General features: G+C 31.8%; 2 protein-coding genes across 3 annotated transcripts; one reads left to right on the top strand and one right to left on the bottom strand.

Moving 5' to 3' along the window:
* The first annotated feature begins 839 nt into the window (after nucleotides 1-839).
* Nucleotides 840-6210, top strand: LOC145053280 (S3 self-incompatibility locus-linked pollen protein). Of its 2 annotated transcripts, none has more exons than XM_079001295.1 (14): nucleotides 840-1173; nucleotides 1763-1825; nucleotides 1939-2355; nucleotides 2424-2514; nucleotides 2699-2760; nucleotides 3181-3275; nucleotides 4100-4179; nucleotides 4280-4363; nucleotides 4493-4609; nucleotides 4716-4801; nucleotides 4899-5005; nucleotides 5139-5230; nucleotides 5317-5393; nucleotides 5467-6210. In XM_079001295.1, exons 1-14 carry the CDS (start codon nucleotides 1021-1023, stop codon nucleotides 5923-5925), a joined length of 1983 nt encoding a protein of 660 aa, XP_078857421.1. In that variant the 5' UTR covers nucleotides 840-1020; the 3' UTR covers nucleotides 5926-6210. The 2 variants fall into 2 exon arrangements, with proteins under 2 accessions (XP_078857421.1, XP_078857422.1); XM_079001296.1 differs by having other exon boundaries at nucleotides 842-1173; nucleotides 2433-2514.
* A 3090-nt stretch (nucleotides 6211-9300) lies between these two features.
* Nucleotides 9301-12021, bottom strand: LOC145053279 (Got1/Sft2-like vescicle transport protein family). The gene is made up of 6 exons (XM_079001293.1): nucleotides 11739-12021; nucleotides 10666-10719; nucleotides 10174-10247; nucleotides 9735-9852; nucleotides 9599-9657; nucleotides 9301-9504 (listed from the first exon to the last, which is right to left on the bottom strand). The coding sequence occupies exons 1-6, from the start codon at nucleotides 11877-11879 to the stop codon at nucleotides 9426-9428; spliced, it is 525 nt and encodes a 174-aa protein (XP_078857419.1). The 5' UTR covers nucleotides 11880-12021; the 3' UTR covers nucleotides 9301-9425.
* Nucleotides 12022-12314: the final 293 nt, after the last annotated feature.

The following is a 12314-nucleotide window of genomic DNA, read 5'->3' as shown; positions in this document are numbered from 1 at the left end:
ATGAGTTTTATTGTGTTTTAAAATGAAAAAATTGGTTTGAAAATTTACGGTGTTACAAAAGAAACATGTAACATAAGCAACAACACCATAAATTTTACTCCATTTGTTGTTTTATAAGGTTGTTTTTAAACTTCATGTGTTTTTCAGAATATGTTGTTTTATACCTATCATTTGGCTACAAATGATGAAATATATTCGAAATGGTTGCAATTTTTGGTAGCACCATTAACGCAAACAAACCAACTTAATTAAAAGTCAACATTTACAATTCAAATGCAAAAAATGGAACAAATTACTTGAACATTAACACCCAAAATATTTTCTATCAAGGTTGTTAATCGTCTAAGAAGTCTACCGCTTATCTTTAACTCCATATCAACATAGACAAATTTCACTTAATTAGTTTTCATCATTTTTCATTTTGCATCTATAAGCCGAATAACTTATGATGAGTTGAAGTTAGAAAGATAATAATGAAGATGCATACAATAATTAGACCTCTTTAGTTTTTATACTCTAAATAGTACGTTAAATTGAATGTAATGTCATATACCGAAATACATCTAAGTTCTAAAATATCGATAGAAACAAAATAATAGTGAAACAAAATAATAATGAAACAAAATATAATGGTCTTTTTATAATTTATTCTAATAAAACATTAACAAAATACAATGGTCTTTTTGTATTTTATCCTAATAAAACATAAATGTATTTTATCTTATGAAATATCAAATTCAAAAAATAACAAGAAATGGTTTGATAGACTCCGGGCGTTGATGCAAATCCAAATGGTCTATCTCGGAGGCGCAAACAACAAGAAAAGGTATTTTAATTTGTGTCCCCATCCATCTATTATTCCATTTATACATTTCCCGTTCGATTCTCTCTTTCTTCTTCTGAATATGGATGTGATCGAGCTTCGAGTTTTCACGGCAGTGGTTTCCCTTTCGATGTAAGACATCCACCTTCAGCTCCAACTTCAACCGCTAGGGTTCAATCGATCCATCCATCACTCCCATGGATCCTGAGCAGACTTTCATCAGGGTTCAAGAACGATTCTCACATGTCCTCACACCAAGAATACGAGCTTCTCTCGAGTACATATATCTCTTCATAGCCATCACTCTCTTCTGTATTCTGGTTGTTATGCATGCCAATTACGTCCAACAGGTATTCGATTAAACTATACTCTGTGTTCTCTTGTCCTTTTCAAACATTTCGTATTTGAGTTTAGTTTCATGTAATTTCTTCAATTTCCGAGTCATATCGATTGTGTTACTTTAGTTGCACTTTCCAATTTCGGACGCTCTACTTTTACTGAAGAGGTCATATGGTTGAATCCGATGGACATGAATTGTTAGCCTGTTATCCGAAAACAAGGGTGTTTGCTAAGAGTAACTGCACTTTCGTTGAGTCTATTCCCAATTTAGGTTAGTGAAGGTGTGTCAATTATGTTATACTATTTCAGTTGGAGAGAGTCAGAGAGATAACATAAGTACACTTTAATTATGGAAAGATCACTTAGGAGGTGTTTGGGTATGTAGTTTGAGTGTTTAGCAAAGATTAATTGTGATTATGATTATGATATGCAGAGTCTGGTAAGTAAAATTGCTTATTGGGCTAAATGTAAAAATACCTAAATATCATTAGCTCCAATCAAAGAATTATCTGATTTTACAACACTCTTATATTTTCTAAAAAATTGCTTGCTTTATATAATTTTTTGTCCGTTCTTCTAACTGGATTCCATGTTGTGTAGCCTGGGTGCTCAAGTGAACTTACTGGAGTTGCAACTACTGAAGCCCAACTTATCCAAATTAAGGTTTACATTAGCAATATTAGAAGATATCATGTTTCAAAGTTGTTTATATCTTTACACAGAATCCTGCTCCATATAAACCATCGAATGTTGTTCTCTTCTCCTTGTTTGTGCAGATTACCAGTGCTGGCTTATGGTCACAAAGTGAATCTGGGTATGATTCAAAGAATGTTGTTGACAAAGAAACTGAAAGTAATGATCTGAAAGTTGCAGAGCAAAATGTTGACAAATCAAACTTTGAGGATGCACAGTTTTGGTCAACATGGGTTAGTTCAAGCAGCAGGAGTGGGAAATCGCCTCTAAAATTCTGGAAATCTGATAATGAACTTCTTGAATCACAATCTGAGACTTCTACTAACACTGAAAATGTTGAAGATACCTTCCGGAAACCTAAGAAAGATGAGTCTCGTAGCAGATTCCTTATGTCAGCTAAAGAATCACTTAAAGCTGCAATATTTCGTGTTCTTAGGAAATGGCATGGAAGGTTATCGTTTTTTTGGAGACATTCGACTCGAATTCTGGGAAGTATATGGGTGAGTGAAACTTAAAAAGGGGTAGGAAGATTTTCTTTCTTCTATCTGCTAATTTTGAACTTAAAAAGAAAATGCAGGACATTGCTGGGATCCATTTACATATTGATATCTATAAATATCTTCGTATACTTCATCTGGACAAGCTTAATTCATTGGCAGGTAAACCATCTACTTATATGCTTTTGACTTTTCTTTGTGCCTTCTAGGAAGTCAAAGTTGTTGTATGCATTTATACATCATGTGATATTTGAAGTTACAAAGCACATGTTAGAAGATAAATGGAAAAGAATTAGTTTTAGAGCTATTTGTTTCATTCACATTGCAAGTATTTTTGATGATTTAGTGCAGTGGCTTGAAACAAGAAGCAACGCATTTGAACCAACTTATCTGTATACAATGGAAAAGGTAAGAGAGGCCTCATAGATTGTTCCTTTTCTTTCGTGTTCTTATTTGTTCATCCGTTAATTGTTTAGAGATAAAAATATTTAGGGTCTATTTGGTTGGATGGAATGGAATAGACAGAGTAATGAATGAAAATTTCTCATTCCACTCCATGATGGAATGAAAAACAACACCCCATGATGGGTAATGAATGAAAATTAACAAAATGGTAGGAAGTATATTCCTTCAAGAATGGTCTACTCCATTCCATCAGCCAAAACAAAACTAATTTCATTCCAGTGGAATTAACCATTCCATTCCTATGAGAATCCATCATACAAAACACCAGCTTAGTAATTAATTAATATATCTCCTCTTCTGGAAAATGAGTATCTTTTTCCAAATTCCAACTCAATATAAAGTCTTGAGAGATTGTTTTTGTAGGGTTACTTTCTGCTGCCTGAAAAAGCCAAAGCTCAACATAACATCCGAACTGTCAACATTAGCATTTCAGCCAGGGACTCCTGCTTTGGGAACAGGTACTTTTCAATTTCATCTCTAAGTTTTGTAAATTCAAGAAATAGCAATGTGCTTTCATTTATTTGTTTATTGTAATATAGTATCTTACATTAACTCTTTCCTATTACATCATTGCACTTTGAAAAATTTACCAATATATCACAATGTTATCCAAATAATCAAATATAAAACAATTTTCACTGCTATAATTGAGTAGGTTTTTCAAAGTATTATGGGGGTGTTTGGTTTTGTATTTCAATACAAAAAAACACTTTTTGATAAGAGTTCTTGTTAGCTTATGTGGTAGCAAAATGAATTCTTTTAAAAATTAATTAGCTTATATGGTGGCGAAAAGCTATAAGTTACTTATAAGCACTTTTTTTTAAACTACTTATAGATGTAAAATGACCAAAAAGGGGAGGAAAAGAGAGAAGGGAAGGAAAAGAGAGTGTGAGGTTCATTAAGGGTATTATGATCTTTTATCTTCAAAAAGTCATAAGGAGTTTCAAGAAGTTAAAAGGGAGTGGCTTCTTGAAAACTTCTTATTGGAGGTGGGGAAAAGTCATTTTGTAAAGCTATTTTCAGTCCCAAACACTCAATTTAGCTTATTATCAATAAGTCATTTTTAAAACACAAAACCAAACACCCCCTATTTGTATTAAAAAAAAAAAAAAATGAAAGTAGAATGTTATATTAGATAAAATTTTCATGACACAGTGCCCTAATATGAAAAGCCTGAAAGTTTGATGCTGGAATAGAGAGTAAAGATAGTAGGATGCTATAATACACAAATAAAGCAAAGTACATTTATAATTTGTTATTTTCATATCTCATATTTTTCCAGGTGGCAGCAGCTTCTGATAAATAGACTTGTAGGATATGACACTATTTTGATGAACAGTTTACTGAATTCTCCGGGTCAAGGTATAATTTTTTTTTTACTTGAATTAATAAGTAACAATTATATTCATTGGGTGCAATTTGCCCTTTATTTTAAAAAATGTTTTTGAAAAATCTGATGCAGGCTACTTGTATAATTACCAGACAAAAGAATTCTACAATCTTACATATGCACATGAGCAACCAGAAGGGTCAGCCAGATTTGGAGGTTTGCCACTTTTGCCCTTTAATCACCAACCAACAAAAACCCACTTTGAATCTTGAACTACTGATTTGTGATTACAAAAGAGAAAAAGACAAGACTACCCTTCTAATTTGGCCCTATATCCTGCTGCAGACTATTTTGCTACCAAGTGTGGTGTGCTTATGATGTCACTCTTTGTGTTCTTCACCACAACAATGTCAGTTTCATTTACTTTAAGAGAGACACAAACTCGCATGCTCAAGTTCACAGGTTTGTTCTTCTAACTTTTATTTATTCTTAAATTTTTAAATATAATTAACCAAACAAAAAGATAATTTATTTAATGTAATTTGTTTATGTTTTTCTCTGTTTATAGTGCAGCTCCAACACCATGCGCGACATCGTCTCCCGACTTTTCAGTTGATTTTTGTTCATGTGATTGAATCTCTAGTTTTTGTGCCTGTAAGTTTTGTATATAATATATATATTTTTTTAAAAACATTTTTTGATATAAAATCTAACATGGATTACTTTCCATTTTGTGTTTGTGTATATGCAGATAATGATTGGGATCTTGTTTTTTCTTTTTGAGTTTTATGATGACCAGCTTTTGGCTTTCATGGTGTTGATTCTTGTCTGGCTTTGTGAACTCTTCACTCTTATCAGGTTAATTTTTGATGACGAGGACGAGGGCATTCACGTCTTTTGCATCCTACTTCCATTTCTTTCTTTTACAGCATTCTACTTTGAAAATGTTTGATTTATATTATATAACTTTTTTTTATTTTTTATTTTGCAGTGTTCGTACGCCAATATCAATGAAGTTCTTTCCACGCTTCTTTTTGTTGTATTTTCTGGTGTTTCATATCTATTTCTTCTCCTATACCCATGGTTCGTCCTTTTTATTACTACTTGTCAAATCTAAATCTTTTTACATTTTCTTTATTTTTTATAACATTGTAAAATGAAATTTTCAGGATTTTCCTATTTGGCCCTTTCAACAACTGCTGCATTCATGCAACACCTCATCCTCTACTTCTGGAACCGATTTGAAGTGAGAACATATTGATATTATTTAAAAAAAAAAAATCAATTGCTATTTCTTGCATTTAACCCTTATTTCATAGGTTCCAGCTTTACAAAGATTTATGCAAAACAGACGATCACAATTCCAACAACAACCAGACTTCCACATCACCTCCTCCACAATCCTCGCCTCAACTCTCCACATCACCCGATTAAACCCATTAAGAAACATAACACCAAATCCACCACGAGGCGGTCAACCCACTCCACCGCCAATTCAAACAAACGGACCGCCGGAAAACCCCGCAACCCAACCACCGCCGCCAGAAAATCAAGAAACCCAACCACCAATTCCGGTGGCGGACGGTGGTGGAAACCCGGGAACAATGAATTCGTTCAGTTCGATGCTGTTGTGGATCTTGGGAGGCGCGTCTTCTGAGAGTTTGAATTCGTTTCTCTCGATGTTTAGAGATATGAGAGATCAAGGACAAGGACAAGGACAAACGTATGCGGATGCCCCGAGGCAAGAAAACCGGGCAACTCAGACTTCTTCTCAATGAATTTGAAAAATGTGTTGATGTATGCATGCATGTGTATTGTATGATATATATGCATTGTTGATATTTTGTATACTAGTGATGATGGTGGATCTGAGTAAATTAAACGACTTTATATAAAAGTTTTTGTATCCATGTGTACAGAAAGTAGTTATCATATGGTTTTCGGTTTATGTGTGGAATGGGATGATTGATACAAATAGGTAGAGCATGTTACATAGTGATGTAGTGGGTAGATTTTTTTTAGTATGTTCAATGTTGTCTTGATAATAAATAATTGGTTATTTACCAATATGACCACATTTTGTAATTGTATACTACAAAATACTCCTACTTTTAGCAAATGTCAGATGACAACAAAGACTAAAATTTTGCGAATTTTGAACTCCTTTAACGAAACTTGTTTTCAAACTCTTTCAAAATGGATACCTCTTCAACCGCTCAAACGTCTTCTAATCATGGAATGACATGTAAATCTTCAACTCTTTCTTCATTTCTTACAGAGCTTTTTTCTTCATATATTTCTTCAGGCTGCTGTGAAAGGACATCGATGTAGAGGTTGAAGGAGGACATGCCGACAATTTCATCAGAGAAAGAGATGATCTTCAACAAATTGAAAACAGGTAGATTAAACAAACAAAAAAAAGAACTCAAAAGAGGCGGAATGTTTGATAACCAAATTCACATGACAAGATATCTTAATTCATCGCTCATCCTGTCATCCACTCTATTCAAATGAACGTTCTTCAGAAACAAGCTTAGATTGATGGGGATAAATCAAAATTCTCATACGAGTTTTCAGATTTCCAGTAGTATATTTTCAAACTCAACTAACATTGAAAAGTAGTTCAAAAAAATTATCTGAGTTTGGAGATTCCAGCACTTCCAACTTTACGGTCATTTACAAAATATTCAGAGAAGTGGGTTATTTTCTAATATCTATTAAATGATCACCACCTGACTTCGCCCAAATTTTTTTTAACCCAAAAATTGGTTCATTTAAAACAACAAAAACTAAAAAATAAAAAAAAAAATCAAAAATCAAAAGCGGACGATTTCTTATTAATTCAGTAAAATGCAGGGATCATTTATCTAATTTATGGCAAAGGTGCAAGCTAACCAACTAAATAAATAGGGATGGATAATAGCAAAACCCATATAAGGACCACATGCCAAGTTCAACAAAATCCAGGGACCATTTATGTAAGAGAACCACGGAGTGTATACCATTCAGGACCAAAACTGATAACGAGGCAAACATCTGTGATCAAAACGAAAGAAAGCAAACATCACTATTCATAACCGTGTTGTAATTTAAATATGTATATAAATATATAATATGAGGTGATCACAGGCTTCAACCCTAGATGTTTTTTTTTTTATTTTTTTATATTTTTTATATTTTATTTATTTATTTATTTAAAAAAGAAGCCAAAAACAGATGTGTTATAGCAAAACTTACAAAGTTCAAAGTCGTGGGGATGATAGTGGCATTTTACAAAGTTATAGGGACCATTTCTATAAGTTTACAATTAGATAGAGACCTTTCTATAATGTATGAAACATAGGGACCATATTTGTAAATTTCATATTAAAGCAGGGACATTCATATATATATATATATATATATATATATATATATATATATATATATATATATATATATATATATATATATATATATATTCCCACCATATTGCAACATGTCTGCAGTGACAAATCTAGAATCAAAAACTATGTGGTTCTTTATATAAATGAAATTGAAAAAAATATGAAACGATAGGTCTTTTGACAAAAATAAAATAGTTTCTTATTATTTTATTATTTTTATATTTACTTGTTGTATTAGACTACCCTGGTAGGTTAGCCAAAGCTATAGCTCACCAATAAAAAATTAAAAATAAAATAAAAAATTAAAAATTAAAAATAAAATAAAAAATGAGATAACAACCCCGTACGATCTGCATGCCCATGAACTCAGCTCACCATCTTTTTACATTTTTCATTGTCCATGTGTCAACTATTCAAGGAGGGATTATATTAACTTTTATAAACTAAAAGTAAATTTGAAATAAATATAGTTTGTCTTTATTAAAAAATAAAATAAAATATACCAAAATACATAATTTAATTTTCTCTACAAAATGAGATTAATATTGATATAATTTTATAGATGAAATTTGGGTTAGGTTGGATTGGTAATGAGGGATAAAATTTTGGTATGATTAGGTTGTATATTTTAAATTTTTAATAAGAAAAATAATATTTTTTTAGTATATAATTGAGTTGGATTGGGTTATGAGGATAATCTTAAGGAAAAAAAAAAAAGGTCCTAGGATCTACCTTATGCATGAGTAGCTACTAGCTACGCCACTGCATGTCTCTCATATACTACTACAATGAAAGAAACAATTGTGCCAAAAGCGCAAACAACCCAAATGTTAACGTTCATACATGTGTTGTCCGTTAAATATGTATATTAATGTAGTGAATAACCCATAAATTTAAAAGTAGACGGTTATTATAGAAAATGAAAAAACAATTTATAATAAACAAAAAAAAAAGTTTGCCATTGTACTATTTAAAATCTATCGAGTGTTTCATCCGTTGAAAATTTAAAACTCCCATGAACACCACCCATGTTCAAAGATGTCAGCGACATATACATGTGGGTGTCATATAAAGATGGCCAATCAAATGTGTACAAAAGGTTCAAAAACTGAAAGCATAAATCATTATCATGCCCACTAAATCCATTCCCAGTTGTACCCCAATTCCCAAAAAAAGTTGTACCCCAATTCCCAATGTTAATTAATCTTTACTTGATTGACTTAACCATAACCAACCACAACCACAAAGCACTTTTTGGCCCATTAACTCCACATGTGTATTTTATTCTCATAATTGCACACCTTTTTCCAAAAAAAACTACTAAAAAAGTCTTGTTGATGCAACCATAGAAGAAGTTAATTCTTTATGGACCACAAATGTCTTTCATTGTTTTTTATTTCTTTGTATCAAAGGAAAGTAATTTGTCCCCATAACCCCATTCCTACTTAGGATCCATTTGTTTCCTTCTCCAAACATGAAGATGGCAAATTATACTGTGTTTGACATGTAATTGGATTGAAACTAGGTCTGATGACAATAGGACAAAAACTGCAATTTTTTTCTCGCCTAAAAAGTTGGGCTGAGGACTTGGTCTCTCGATCTCTTGTTTGTGTAAAAAGACATAAATGCCCTTTGTATCCTCGTCGTCGAATATAACCCTACAAAACTTGTCCAGTCATGTCGAAAAAGCTTCGTGTCAGGTCAAACCCTGGTCAACAACAAACCCCATGGAAATTTTGGAACTATAAATGGACAAAGACTCTCAAATTGAAGAACAGAAGGTAAAAAAAAGTGCATTTGTTAATTGTTACAATGTCTGATTAATAGTATATTCCGCAATCTCCAATCCGTATTCTCATATACAAACAAGAGGGGTATTTAAGTCTTTTCACTCAAAATTCAGTATCAAAACAAGCAACCATGATTTTTGAGACCATCGCCCGAGCAAAAGGAATATAGCTCATGCTATACCTGTTTCATCATATGGAAAAATAAACAAACAAATTAAATTTTGACACTGACTTTTTAATAACAATAAAAAAGAAAAATAAAATTTATGACATACCAAATGAGAGCACCAAACTCTAAGATGATTGCAATCAGTGTCAATAGCTTGTTATGAACCTGTAATCAGTGGGAAATGGGATAAGATTGTTTGGGAGATATAATTGTTCAAGGGCAAAAATGGAAAAGTAACTTACATAGAGAGCACATAACAAGGCAAGTAGTATACTTGCAATATAGAGGGCAGTTGCGTAAATTCGTACAGGGTCAAGCATCATGTTGACTTGCCGTTTAGGGCCTATTAAGAACCCTGTGCTGTCATACAATAAAATACATTAGCATATATAAACATTTTGGTGTTGTATATTTATCTTATTTAGGTATAAATTATCGTTGTAATATTTGAGCTTATTAGATGCAGTTATTTAAAAAAAGGTGCTTTAGAATAAATTAGTAATGTTTGCTAATTAAGGACATAGAAAATAAAAGGAGAAATAATTTTTTTTGGCAATATAAATATGCATAGGGACCAAAAGTGTAATTTACTCTTGAAAATGAATGGGAAGAGAAACTAATTTAAAGGATATGAAATTAATTTAAACATGATGCATTATTGCATATGATTTTAATACAAACCTGCCAAGTGAAAGCAGATTTCCAAAGGTGAATGCTATGCCAAACTTTATGGGATTAAAGAAAACTAGCATTGACTGCAAAAAAAATAATAATAATAATAAAACATTAAAGTTAGCAACATAACGTGCGAAAATGAACCAAAAGTAAAACCTTAAAAGAAAATAGGGATAAATGCAAGAAATAGCAACATACTTTCATTTATTTAACCTACTTTCATTTCCTATTTAAAGAACTGTAATTTCCAATTATTTTTCTTATTAAGACATTATAATTTGAAAAATCTAACCAATTATAACATTGTACTTTCAAATTTTAATTTATTACAAGATTGTACTTGTATAGTTGTAGTTACTCAATTTAAAAGTAGGATGCTAAAATAAACAAATAAATGAAAGTACGTTTGACAATCTGTCAATCTCCAATAAAGATGAACATAATTTTTTTTTTGTGAAAGTAGGATGCTATATCAAACATATTGACTTTAAAGCTTACCATAAGTGTACAAGTCAAACCAGCAACCAAGCATATGGCAAAACCATAAAGTCTCTGTTCAGAAAGAGAGAGAGAAAGCAAGTCAGTATTTAAGGAACTTAAAAGCTAACAATAATACTAAACATTACACAAGGTATAAGAAGTAAAACAGAAAATCAAAGATAACTAAAATATTACACTCCAATTCAGCAGAATCTAAGAAATTCATATACAAGAATTGAAAATAATAATGATACAAACTGTGGGTGTTTTCCATTAATTTTGAAAGATCCAATGTTCAAAACCAAACAAATAGTTGACATAAACAAGTATCTGTTTTCTTGTGTTACTTATAGAGACCCCAGTGGAGAATTTATGATTTATCATTTATATATGACACTCTTATCTCTTTTCCTATCAAGCACAAGGTCCATCTGACTAGAGTTTTGAGTTTTGAACTTTACTAAATGTTATTAGGAGAGAATTGTTCCTTAAAGGAAGCATTTACAACCAATAAACCACAAGCTCCTTCAAAAGTCAAGATTTCTTCTCTTTCTTGATTCTAATCTCCATACCTCAAACCTCCATGAACTCTTTCAAAGCCTCTACTATCTGATATCGCTACCTATATGACCACTAATATTTCCAAGTATAGATAGTTACTTAATCAATATGATCTGAATGAATTAGCAGGTCTTATATTGTATGTGAAGGTTAAATCCCAAACATTTTGCATACAAAATCAACACCCACTTAGAACATGAAACTACATCTGATATCTCCGTTCGACCTAATGTTTTGCTTTTAGAAAATCATTTTACCATTATATTTTCGTGTATAGTTCAACATAGCTATCAAAATATTATGGCGATTTGCAGAAATGAGAGTCAAATACGCAACAAATACAACTAGCCACCACAGATCTACATTTTCATGAAGCCGAATTACTTCATGTAGCATTTTCCGATCTTGAATACCTAAATTTGATTTCTATGAATCCCTAATTGGGAAATTCGGCAATGCAAATGCATGTGAAACGAACAACGGGCGACCTAAGCACGAAAGAAATATATATTCAGAAGAAAAACAGTGACCTGTTTAGTGGACAAAGTACAGTTGCGATTGAAGTCATCCATGAATGCGAAAGACGACTCTTCATCGGCTTGTTGATTATCTTCGACTTCGATTCCGACGAGCATCCTGACCTTCTCCATAGCCTGGCTCATCTTCTCCATTTTGATTTTGATTTGGTTTGCCCTTAATCTTCTGCTTTACTGCTACTACTGGTACTCTCCGATACCCCCACCTCGTTAGAAATCGAACAAGAGGTAGTTCATGACTTTAGGATATATGCTTGGTAAACACTTATTCATAGGCAGTACTTAACAAAAATAATTAAAGGGAAATTGAATAAACTAACAACTTTTTAATCTTATTTTAATAAAAAGTATTTTTTTTAATGACCATTTGGTCTACAATAGGTCATTCCGAACCCGATTTTGTATTCGAAGCATTTATGGGTAACGGATCTAACCTAGAAATATGGTACACCATATATATATATATATATATATATATATATATATATATATATATATATATATATATATATATATATATATATATATATATATATATATATATATATATTTTAGCCGTTTCGTATTTCC

This window comes from Lactuca serriola, chromosome 5 (genome assembly GCF_051521515.1).
Source record: "Lactuca serriola cultivar US96UC23 chromosome 5, Lser_US96UC23_V15, whole genome shotgun sequence".
Taxonomy (NCBI): Eukaryota; Viridiplantae; Streptophyta; class Magnoliopsida; order Asterales; family Asteraceae; genus Lactuca; species Lactuca serriola.
This window is presented reverse-complemented; position numbering and strand designations above follow the sequence as displayed.